The following is a 12,761-nucleotide window of genomic DNA, read 5'->3' on the forward strand; positions in this document are numbered from 1 at the left end:
GGCTATATGTCTTACGCTAAAACCCACAAGGGTAAACAAACCCAGTTTTTGTTTTAGTTCCTTTTTTAATGAAAGCCTATCAAAATAATAACAAATTATCCTGATTTCGAGAATGTTAAACATGAGTCACCCGGTTTGCAAAAAAAAAAAAAAAAAGCCAAGGGGATGCGAACAGAAAATGACAAATCCGCCGATCCATACTTCATGCTTGCGCGTGCACTAATCCCGATTTCCATAACAATGAGTCGATCCATTCACCCGGAGATCTGATGACGCGTGATGCGTGATTCTCAAGCTCGTGCCTGAGGCATCACTGACGTCACTGACGCTCCGGTGCCTGTACGAGCGGCTGGCCCGCAATAACAAATTGGATGAAGACAGAAAAATTACTCACATCCACTGAAATCAGTTCAAGATGGCGTCCGAAGGGGAATACGAGTCGATCCTGTGCGTGAAACCAGATGTCAATGTTTACCGCATCCCGCCGCGGGCGTCGAATCGCGGATACAGGTGAATTAAAGGATGTGCGGGCCTGAGCCTACGGCAGGTGCCTGATCTGTAAATAATGCTGAAATACCATTTTGCTTCGTCTGTGTAACACTACAGTGCTATTACGAACGACATTCGGTTGTAAATAATGCTCGTATCCTATTTATTATTGTTATGTTTCTCTATAGTGCCTTTGACGCAGAGGCTGTGTTTTGTCATCAGTTTTGATGGAAGGAAAACATCCTGTGATCTCTAATGCTTAGTCTGTCTTCTAGCTCACGACTTAATCTTACTACGAAACAGTCAGCTGAAACTGTTACATTTCATAATGTTTTGTTGGTTATTTTCATAATATTGAAGTCAATCTTTTATTTTGATTATAGTATTATATTATGTGTTGATGTAAAGCGTGTGTTTTGATGAGTTTTTAAGTGGTCCTCTTTATATAGCGTATAATTAGTCCTAAAAGCTCTTGCCCACAGAGAATGGGATGTTTTAGTGACACACATTCCTCTTCTAAAATCCCTGTTGGATTCCCTCATTAGGAGCTCGAGGGCGTATTGCAATAGTTATTAAAATTTGCTATAAACTGGAAAGGGGTTAAATGTCTTCTATTCCCATTGAGCTAAAATCTTCAACCCAAAGGGCTGTAATTTATTTGATGCCTGGCGTATTTGATGCCACTAAAGTGTCAGCACACGTACATCATTTTGATGTCTAGTCTATTTGATGGTTTGTTTACATCTGGAAGACACAATTTTAGAGCTTTGTTTATTCGTAATACATCTGTAATGATTTATAATGTTGTCAAAACAGACCTTTTAGATCATTAGATCTTTGTAAGAAGCAGTTGTTTTCAGACAAGACCTTCTTTACATATTGCAGGTTTTTCTGCTATAGCTGGGATTTTGAGACCACTAAAGGAAGAGTGGAATTGAAGTTGGTTTTTCTTTCATGTTGTGACATTCAGTACGTTTAACTGATCAGATTATTGAAAATGGAAAAGATTGTTTGTGTCTTGGATTGGATTTTTACATGGGGCATTAAATAACAAAAGCAAAGCATGAATTTAGGCTTGCTAGGATGTAGTTTAAATGTGCAGTATGTAAGTTTGACACCCACTGGAGGAACTAGGTATTGCACCCCTGGTTTAAAACACACGCAAGCGCAGGTTGCCAGATTGACGACATCAACAGCATGCCTGAATAATGAGCCTAAAGGCTGATTTAAGTCATGTTCCAAATAAAAACAAAGGGACGCGATAGAGAGAATATTTTCCATATTAAAAGCAGTTTTTTGTCCCAACCAACACCTGGTATTGATATATTAAAAACGGTTTCTATTTCTCACAGATGAACAATGGAAAACTGACAAAGTACACCTCATGTGCTTTATTCAGTGTTAATTGCTAATAATGTGAGTTTGAATGCCATTCTACATGACATTTATTGCCATACTACTGAAAGCAGCTGCAGATAGTTCACATCAGATCTTGAAAATAAAATAAACTGTTTGAAATTGGACTTTAATAATAATTTTAAATGGGTTTAATAAATAGGCCCAATTTCACTGGAGTGCATTAAGTGCACTATTTTGTGCTTCTAAATGGCTGTATTTAAATTTTTGTTGTGTTGTGTCTCAAAACAGCCAAATCGTTGAGAAATGGGACTACAATGCAAACTGATAACCCAGTGGTTACGTTCGTAATATTTATATTATTTGCTAATTATTAACAACCACATGTAAAACTCAGAATCTGCGTCTCATTTGAGAGTCTGCTACTCCCCACCAGAGGTCGCATTTCAATCACAGATGCATGCTTTGAGAGCCTTTTTGACTAAATAAATGAACAGCACGGTTTTCCAACAAGGCAACTCAGGGCACTGAAATATAAATGGCTAAACTGGCTGTGGGCGGATTAAAGTGACCAAAACAAAGACATGTTCCGGCATGTAACTCACATTTTCAAAGCAGAATATCTGAGTTTTTCCGATAAGCAAGATTGTTCACTTTGCATGTTTCTTAAATATCCGCAAACATATTATGGTATTTTATACTTTAGAGGAGTCAAAATCTTACATACAGCACATAAGTGAAATAAATAATAAGTATTGAGTGAGAATGGAATATAAAGAAGTCGGTCATTTACAAGGTCAAAAATGTGAATAAAGAAAGGTCAGTAACATGCATTCACATAAACCGAGATTGAAAACTGTCACAAATTTTACATTGCAAAATTATTTTGTGACACTTTTTGTTTCATTGCTCATTTTTGTGTATCTAGATGTTTGACTACAACAGAAAATAATGTTTTTATTTGATTTAATCTTCAATTCAAATTATATATATATTTTTTTATTAAAAACTAAAAGATTTTTGTCTAACCATGGAATTTCAAATAGGGTAGTAACACTCCTCATCAACAGTGAAACTAGGGTTATATTTTACTTTACTTTGCTTTACATTTAAAAAAATCTTTATTAAAGTAATCACTTGATGTTTTAGCATGGCGTTAGCATCAAAAGGTTATATGAGACTCTTGTTTTTTGTTGTTGTTGTTGTTTTGGGGGGGTGGGAGGGTGTATTCATGATCTTCATTCATTTTCTTGTCAGCTTAGTCCCTTTATTAATCCGGGATCGACACAGCGGAATGAACCGCCAACTTATCCAGCAAGTTTTTTCGCAGCGGATGCCCTTCCAGCCACAACCCATCTCAGGGAAACATCCACACACACATTCACACACTACGGACAATTTAGCCTACCCAATTCACCTGTACTGCATGTCTTTGGACTGTGGGGGAAACCTTAGCACCCTGAGGAAACCCACGCGAACGCAGGGAGAACATTCAAACTCCACACAGAAACGCCAACTGAGCCGAGGCTCGAACCAGCAAACCAGCGACCTTCTTGCTGTGAGGCGACAGCACTACCTACTGCGCCACTGCTTCGCCCCTTATTCATGATCTGCTGGGAATAATTTGTTCATTTTAATAAACATATTCTTAATTTTTAATGTGAGGAGGAGATAGCTGTGAGGCAAAAACAGCACCTCAACTTATGCTCACATAATTTGTGCATGGGGTGTAGCAAAAATGCTGAAGTGATGAACAGATATCATATATGCTTCCATTTACATCGAAACAATCATCTTCAGTCATGCATAGAGAACGTTACGTATGCTAAACAGAAGCTGAAATGTGTGTGGGTGAAGCATGAGAGCCAATGGGATATTCTCTTGTCAGCAATCTACAAAAAATCTTATGGGTTTGGAATGGAATTTGTGGGTAAATTATTCCTTTAAGCTTCCACCAAAAGAGCCTAGTTATGAACTGAAAACTATTTAAGCAATTTAGTCATTGTTCATATACATGAAACTGGTTTCGTGGCATCCTGAAAATGCAGCTTCTCTACTCTCAAATGCAACACTTATGTTTTACTCCAAATTTTCATGAACTTAAAGATTAAAAACTATAGTCTATATCAGGAGTGGGCAATCTCGGTCCTGGAGGGCCGGTGTCCTGCACAGTTTAGCTCCAACCCTATTCAAACAGACCTCCCTATAGAGTTCAAGTGATCTTGAAGACACTGATTAGTTTGTTCAGGTGTGTTTGACTAGTGTTGGAACAAAACTCTGCAGGGACACCGGCCCTCGAGGATCAAGTTTGCCCATCCCTGGTCTATATACACGCACAAAATTTCTCTCAAATTTGGCTGACGCATTTGTCCAAATCTGTGTTAATGTGCACTTCTCCTTTGCCAAGATAAAGATTAGGCAGCATGATTATTGCACAGGTGTGCTTTAGGCTGGCCACAATAAAATGTCACCAATGCCACAGATGTCACAAGATTTTAAGGAATGTCCACCAGAACTGTCATCTGTAAACTGAATGTTCATTTCTGTACCATTAATCCATCTATAAAAGCCTTTTCAGAGAGTTTGGCAGGACATCCAACCAGCCTCACAACCACAGACCATGAGTAACCACACGAGCCCTGGACCTCCACATCCAGCATCTTCACTTTCAAGATCGTATCAAGATCAGCCATCTGAACTGCTGATCCAACAATTAGTTGGCATAACTAAAGTATTTATGCACAAACTTTCAGAAAGCATCTCAGGGAAGCTCATCTGCATGCTCAAGTCCTCACTGGGGAATCGCCATGACTGCAGTTTATCATTGTAACTGACTTGAGTGGGCAAATGCTCACATTTGATGGCATCTGGCACTTTGGAGAGTTGAATCCCGGTTTTCAGTCTACAGGGCAGATGGCAGACAGCTTGTATAGGTTGTGTGGGTGAGCGTTTTATGCTGATACCAACGTTGTGAATCGAGTTGCCCATGGTGGCGTTATTGTAATGGCAGGAGTAAGTTATGAACAACGAAACAGCTACATGTTATTGACGGCATTTTGAATGCACAGACATAACGCAATGTGAGTTTCGTTGTGCCAATCTTCCATGAATATCACCTCATGTTGCAGCATCATAATGCACTTTCAAGGGTCTGTAAACAATTCCTGAAAGCTGAAAACAGCCAAGCTCTTTATGGCCAGCATACCAATGCATATGTCACCCATTGAGCATGTTTTGGACACTCTGGATCCACATGTATGAGAGTGTGTTCCAGTTCCAGCCAATATCGAGCAACCTTTGCACAGCCATTGAAGAGGAGTGGACTGACATCCCATAAGGACAGAAACAACAACTCATTCGACTCTATGCAAAGGAGATGTAATGGACTGTGTGAGGCAAATAGAAGTCACATTGGACTCTGTTTTTCACTTTTAGACCTTTGAATTCAGCTCATGAAAAATGAAAGCAAAAAACAAAAGTGTTGCATTTTTATATTTTGTTGAGTGTAGATTCTTTTTAAAACCATACCATTATCATTTTATTTTACTAATGTAATTTTCTCATTTAAAGTGCATGTCCTTTACAGTTAAGTACTTTACAACTACAATAACAACAGTAGACTACAAGACTGTTTTTTTAAACAGACATTTAAGGTTTCTTTACAATGTACCATCACCAAAAAGTGGTATGGCATGAATAATGCACTGTTTTTAGTCATCTACATGTTTTTTTTTTAGTCATTTACATGAAACTTTTCAGCAACAACAACAAAAAAACTTTCCCATTTGTAGTAAATTACAGTAAATGTATCATTTATTTAAATATGTTGGCCCTAAAATGTGATTTGTGCTGTGATAATGGCAGGGCGGCGGACTGGAAGTTGGACGCTCCTGACTGGATGGGCCGAATGCGCATAACAGCAAAGGGGAAAGTGGCTTTCATTAAACTGGAGGACAAAGTCTCAGGTTGGAAATCTGCATGAAAAGAAAAACACCCGAATGTTTGATTGAAATGAATTTCAGATTAACGTGAGCTTCATAACTGTCTTCAGGTGAGCTATTTGCTCAAGCGCCAGTGAATGAGTATCCAGGCATTGCTTTGGAGACGGTCAGTGATTCCAGTCGCTATTTTGTTCTCCGAATACAGGATGACAATGGTTAGTGGAACAGTTTCGCTATTTTGGTTTATTTCCTGTCATACTATACAATTAGTTATACATTTAAAACAATTCAAAGCTTAATATGCAGTGCTGAAGTGTGTGCATAATAAAAAAAATTAAACAAAAGGAAAATCTTTTTTTGTTTTTTTTGTTTTACATTTTAACAGATTTTAAATCCTGTCTACAAGCACTTGAAACTTTGAAACTGAACATTCTTCATTTATCAGCATAATTAGAAAAGTGTACCCTTAAAAGTTCATATAATATAATAAAAAAATAATATAATATAAGATAATATAATATATTTTTCACTGACTTTTTAAAAAAAATGTGTAACTTAAGAAAAAAGTAAGGTTATACTTAAGACAAAACCTAAGAAGAATTTAAATTCTTACATAATAATGTTAAGATAACTGACAACATTGCAAAATGCAAAAATTGTATTTATTTTTTTGTTTATAGAAAACAGAAAAGGATGTAACTGATAAAATATTTAACTTATGCAAACTACTTAGCTTATTAAATGTTCGTGCTCTAGATTGAAATACTATTGGTTGTCTATAGCTCTTTCCTATTGAAGTTTTTGCTTTTTTTTTCTTGTCATTCATTTCTAATTAGATAAGACATTTACCCTTTTCTGCAAGTCTTTTTTGACAGTCCCACTATATATTAAGTGTCCTTAACTACTATGTACTTATATTAAAAAAAATAAATACAATGTACTTACTGTGTGTTTAATGTATTTGAGAACACTTGTGGTGTTAAGTGTTTAAGTCTTTAAGTTGGGATAGAGGTTGGTTATGGACAGGTTTGCTGGTATGGGTAGGTTTAAGGGTGGGTTAAGATGTAAGGGATGGTCAACAGTGTATTTACAAATGTAATTACAAAAGTTAATTACATAAGTAATTACATACATGTATTTAATAAAGCATAAGTACACAGTAAATACAAGTATTTACACAATAAGTACATTGTAACAAACATATTATTTCATATTTCATATTGTTACTAATTAATTCCTGTGTAAGTACATATCAGTTAAGACCACTTAATATAAAGTGAGACCCATTGTCATTATCTCAGAGAATGTTTTCATCCTAATCAATATATTAATATTTTAAAAAAATGTTCTAAAATATGTTTTTATTTGAGTAAAATATTTTTTTAAAATTGCTATATTTACTGTTATTTATTACATGTTTTTTAAACAATTTGTGCTATAATTGTAAGCTATGCCTTTGAATTATTTTGTAATCATAATGAATAAATTTATGATTAAAATATTATTTATAAATGCTGTATTTACTGTTATTTAATGCACATTTGCTTGTTTGTTTTAAACAAAAATGTTAAATAAATGTAAACAATGCATTTTAATTGTGTTGTAATCACAGTGTGCCTTCTGACTTTTGATTTTGCAGTTAATAAAGTCATTGCTTCTGATATGGCATTATGTACACTACCTGACAAAAGTGTTGTTGCCTATTCAAGTTTTTAGGAACAACAAATTGTAACTCGACTTCTAGTTGATCATTTGGTGTCAGAAGTGGCTTATATAAAAGGCAAAGGCCTCTAGATTACACTTATTTTACCAAAATAAAATATGAACATGTCTTGATTTTCAATTATTTATTTAGGACAGTAAGGTCTGACTTTGCGTAGTCAAAATTCTTGTCACTTACTGCAACAGAAATAATGTACAGTATATAATATAAAGTCATGGTGCAGTTGAAGAAGAATTAATATTGTGTATGACTCCCATGAGCTTTGAGGACTGCATCCATACATCTTTGCAATGACTCAAATAACTTATTAATAAAGTCATTTGGAACGACGAAGAAAGCTTTCTTGCAGGAAAGGGTAAAGTATGAGAGAGCGCTATCCTGCTGAAGAATTTGCCCTCTCCTGTGGTTTGTAATGTAATGGGCAGCAAAAATGTTTTGATACAGTACCTCAGGCTGTTGCCATCCACTCTGCAGATCTTTCGAATGCCCCCATATTGAATGTAACCCTAAACCATGATTTTTCCTTCACCAAACTTGACTGATTTCTGTGAGAATCTTTGGTTCACGTGTGTTCCAATAGGTCTTTTGCAGTATTTGTGATGATTGGAGTACAGTTCAACAGATGATTCATTGCAAAAATTGACCTTCTGCCACTTTTCCAAATGATCAACTACATATCAAGTTATTATTTGTTGATCTTACAACTGGGATCAGCAACAAAACTTTTGTCCGACAGTGGAAATAAATAAATCAATTTATATTACAGTTTAGATGTTCATTATCTCTTCTTCCTGTGTATTAGGTCGGAGTGCGTTCATTGGTGTTGGATTTGCAGACAGAGGTGATGCTTTTGACTTCAATGTTGCCCTGCAGGATCATTTCAAGTGAGATTCTTTCAAAAAGCATGCACGCATTCATAATTGGAAATGATTTTGTACTTGTAGTAACACCTTAAATGGTTAAAAAGCTATTTTATCATGTCCAGTTTTTGATTCTGTTGAAATATTTTGATATTTTCATATTAAGGTGGGTGAAACAGGAGAATGAAATCAGCAAAAATTCTCAGGCTGCAGACTCAGGACCCAAACTGGACTTAGGCTTTAAAGAAGGACAGACCATCACACTGAATATCGGGGTAAAACAAAACGGCTAAAAATTCCTTTTTACAATCATGTTATTATTTTAATGCCCACATATTAGAGAACAGGTTTCAAACTCAATTCCTGGAGCGATGCAGCTCTGTATAGTTTTGCTCCAACCATAATCAAACACAGCTGATCCAACTAATCAAGTTGTTCAAGACTTATAGAGACTATTAAGCAGGTGTGAGTTGGAGGTGGTTGGAGCTAAACTATGCAGAGCTGTGGCCCTCCAGGAACTGAGTTTGAGACCACTGTATTAGAGAAATGTTTCTGTGTGCAGCAAGGTAAAAAGAGGGACAAGCCCCGCCCCCAGAGCTCAGGAGGCCTGGGGCTCCTCCCTCCACCTCCAGGAGGAAAGATTGCCCCGCCTCCTTTGTCTAATCACAACACAGTCCAGCCAACAGGAGGAGCACAGACAGGTTAGACCTCATCACTGCTTGTAGATGAATATATTGATGCGTTTTCACAGATTAGTCTTGCAAGTTGCAACTAGATGTTGATATCTTAATTGATCTTTTTTTGTCTGATCTCACTTTCTCTCCCTAATTTTAGCATGTTTATTAGAACTGGACAGCAGTAATTCTAATACGGTGGTTCAGTCCAACCCCAGCTCTGACCTATGGGGAGACTTCTCTAGCTCTGCAAGGTAACATCATTACTGTTGTTGATTCTTCACCAGTGAATATGTTCCTTTATTCAGAAGTTTATTTGCTAATAACTAAACAATTTCTTAAAATTAAGATTTTTAAGATTTTAAGAAAACAACATTTTTTTTCAATATTGTATCTTAATGTCTGTATTGCAAGATATAACGAATTGGGTTTTTATTTCATTCTGAGTTTATATCTTGCAAATTCTGTCTCTAAACTCATATTTTTTTGGTAATAGAATATTTTAACCCTTGTGTGCTGTTGGGGATGTTTTCATCCACTCTGGGGTGATTTTGAGTATAAATTTAGCCACATCTTTCTCTGTTTCTCAGAAAATGGAATGATTTTTGATTGACAAATCTTATTTTGACACGTTTTGGGAAAATGCTTGGGAAATGTTATTGTATGTGTATTGTTAAAAGACTCAACAATACACTATGGGCAAATCTAATAACTTTTTTTATATGTTAGTGGCTGTTTTTGCCCCATTGAATTCCTCTATGTGAAGTTTATTCATAAACTAATTTCGAGAGGATCACGTGCTTATGTTTGACACGGCTGGCTCCGAGTCTAGCTAATGTACGAACCACCAATCAGACTATTCCTAACCCAGTATAAATAACCAAACATCTTACCTTTAGTCATCTTCGGCTTGAAGAATCCCCCCTTCCACCCCTTCTCCTCCTCTTTTCTACAGAGCAGCACGCCGGCCCAGTGGCTAGCACTGCGGCCTCACAGCAAAAAATGTGGGGTGGTTCTCGAGATCTACCCGAGCTCAAACTCCCCTCTCCCCCTGCAGCGGGGAGGGAGCTCCGGGCTCGAGGCTCTCATGAGCTCGGGGCTCTCTCCGGGGACCGCATGCCAAACTAGCTTATTACTAATCATCAGTTAAGTGTGAACTCTTGAAAACACCAAATAATCATGCATTCTTGATTGTTGGTGGTTTTAAATATTGAAAGGAGGTACGACTTGTTATTTTTACAGTTGATTATCAGTTGCAGTGCAAAAAAAGCTTAGTTTATGGCTTTTATGAAGTGTTTGTTTGTGTTTGTGTTTGTGTTTGTGTTTGTGTGTGTGTGTGTGTGTGTGTGTGTGTGTGTGTGTGTGCGTGAGCGTGTGCGTGTGCATGTGCGTGCGTGTGTGCGTGTTTGAGTGGTGAGTTCACACCAGATGCAGATGATGCATCAAGCGTGAGGGATTTACATGGTAAGCTAACGCAAAGACGCGAACAGACATCAGTGCGATTCGCATGAATGACGTTATGTGAATTGAGCATTTTGCACATTTATTGAACATTCGCGCCTTGTTAACTAATCAGGAGCTTGCTCTTGGAGCATCGCTATTATGACCTAGCCCCTGCAGTTAATGTCCTGAGGGGAAAATGACACCAGACAGCAGCTCATCAAACTGGGCTCGGCTCAGTCGGAAGCACTGCTGAAAGCTTCCATCATCCAGCTATAGTTTCTAGAGGAGATAATGAGCTTAGAGCTGGGTACACCTCTGAAAGGATCTAGTGCACTCAGACATGATGCCCAACAAATCTACGCTGTTTTTCAGCCTTCCTAAAGCACATAAAGCACAGCTTCTCTCTCAATAAAATCCATGTTAGCCATTTAGCATTGAAGCTAGAGTCACCTGGCAGACAGAAGCCCTGCCTATGATGCAAATCAGCATCTATTGTGAAGTGAATATCACATGCGAGTGAAGCGGATTTGACGTGTGAATAAAGGGAGTAAATTCAATATATTCATGCATCTACTTGCGCATGAATAGCTGTGTCTGGTGTGAACACAGCAGGGAGACCTTTCTGACTAAATCAAAATAAGCACCTCACCTCAGCTCTCAGAACATAGTAAATGTATTTATACTGTACATGCACACTATAGCTTGCTGTTTTACTCCATAGAACTCCACATAAAAGCCAGAAACTTTTTTGCACAGACCTGTCTAAAGTGTTAATTGTGCTAACTGATGATCAACAGGAAAATTGACAAAGTTCACCCCTTCTCAACAGGAAGACCTCCAAAAATCAAGAATGCATGATCATATGTGGTCATGGCTTTGTAATAAAAAAATGTAAATATAATGTAAGTCAATGTAGCAAAAATAGCCCTTAACATAAGAAAAGGGTAGTCAATTTGAACAATACACAAGGGCTAAATTCAGTGGTTCACACAAGCTTCCAGATTACGTTAATATGTTAAATTCTGTAAAAGTGGGAATCATGAACATTTGTTGTATTTATTTTCCTCTTTCTTGTTTCAGCTCTGTTCCTGCTTCAGCACCACGTCAAGATCCCTCTTCTGAAAACTGGGTTCAGTTCTGAAAAACAAAACCTTCATCATCCTTCATTTCAGTCGTTGTTCCCATTCCTTTCATCAGAACTACTGCAATTAAAATATACTGCATAACTGTTTGGAAAATCTGAGGCGATCTGTATGTTAAGCTGCTAATCCTAGCAAAGCACAGAGGCGAGAAATAGGCTATTAAGAATTGCAATGGTCTTAAAAAAACAAATCAACCAAATGAAATTATGGAAAAAGATTGTAAAACGGTGAGGATCATCCCATTGTGTGAAACTTTATGAGATTTTTTTTTAAAAAGTCTGTTTCAGTATCTTTACATTTGTCCAAAAGGTGTTGGATGTTTCCACTTTGTTGTCATAAACTGTATGTGTTTGTCTTTGGTTTTGGGGAGTGAATTTGTGTCTGAGTGTTAAAAACAAAAGATGACAGAGGTTTGACTGCTTGGAAGTGTACAATTTAAACAGGGCCTGGATATGTTTTCAAGAGCTAACATCTTGTATATCATAAGAATATATCAAATCTGTACAGTATAAATATACACGCATATAAATCGAAGGCCATAATGTAGAAAATATGTCCCTCAAATACAGGGATTATGTCTAGATATTCATTACATATCCATGCTGTCATTGACTTGACTAAAAGATAGTCATTTACATGTTAAACAAAAATAAAATATACAAAAGAAAAACAACACCCATTGCTTTGTAGTTCTTTTAAAGAATATAACTACTGTGGTATTTGATGATTAATTAATGTTGCTTCTGCTGATGCTTGCCCTACCTTATAGTGTGGAAACAAATACAATCATATTATTGTGCAAAAAGTTATAAGGATTAATTTATGTCTTTTTTTGTTTATTAGCAGATATCAAAACCCATCTGTTCCAAGAATTACAACATGTATCTTTGCTGACTTTAAAAACATAAAAGGTCAACACCGAAATTACAATAGTTTATTCTATTTATTGTATGATCTTACATTGGTAACCTCTAAGGCTAAGTTTACTGTAGCAGAAAACAATAGACTAGATAAGCTAATTGTAATTTCATTGAACTGCTTGATTTTAATATATTTAAATGTAAACATAGTGTATTTCGTAAATTTGACTTATTGGCTAGTACTTTAAGAGTTTGTGAAGGGAGCACGTTTCT

The 12,761-nt window shown here is 36.6% G+C and overlaps 1 protein-coding gene across 1 annotated transcript; it reads left to right on the forward strand.

Moving 5' to 3' along the window:
* The first annotated feature begins 355 nt into the window (after positions 1 to 355).
* necap1 (NECAP endocytosis associated 1) lies at positions 356 to 12,301 on the forward strand. Its single transcript, NM_200722.1, is given in 8 exon segments — positions 356 to 510; positions 5,710 to 5,810; positions 5,897 to 6,001; positions 8,312 to 8,393; positions 8,536 to 8,644; positions 8,932 to 9,070; positions 9,204 to 9,297; positions 11,567 to 12,301. Coding segments are annotated over 8 exon segments (786 nt in total). The 5' UTR covers positions 356 to 415; the 3' UTR covers positions 11,628 to 12,301.
* Positions 12,302 to 12,761: the final 460 nt, after the last annotated feature.

This window comes from Danio rerio, chromosome 19 (assembly GCF_052040795.2).
Source record: "Danio rerio strain M-AB ecotype USA chromosome 19, GRCz13ab, whole genome shotgun sequence".
Taxonomy (NCBI): domain Eukaryota; kingdom Metazoa; phylum Chordata; class Actinopteri; order Cypriniformes; family Danionidae; genus Danio; species Danio rerio.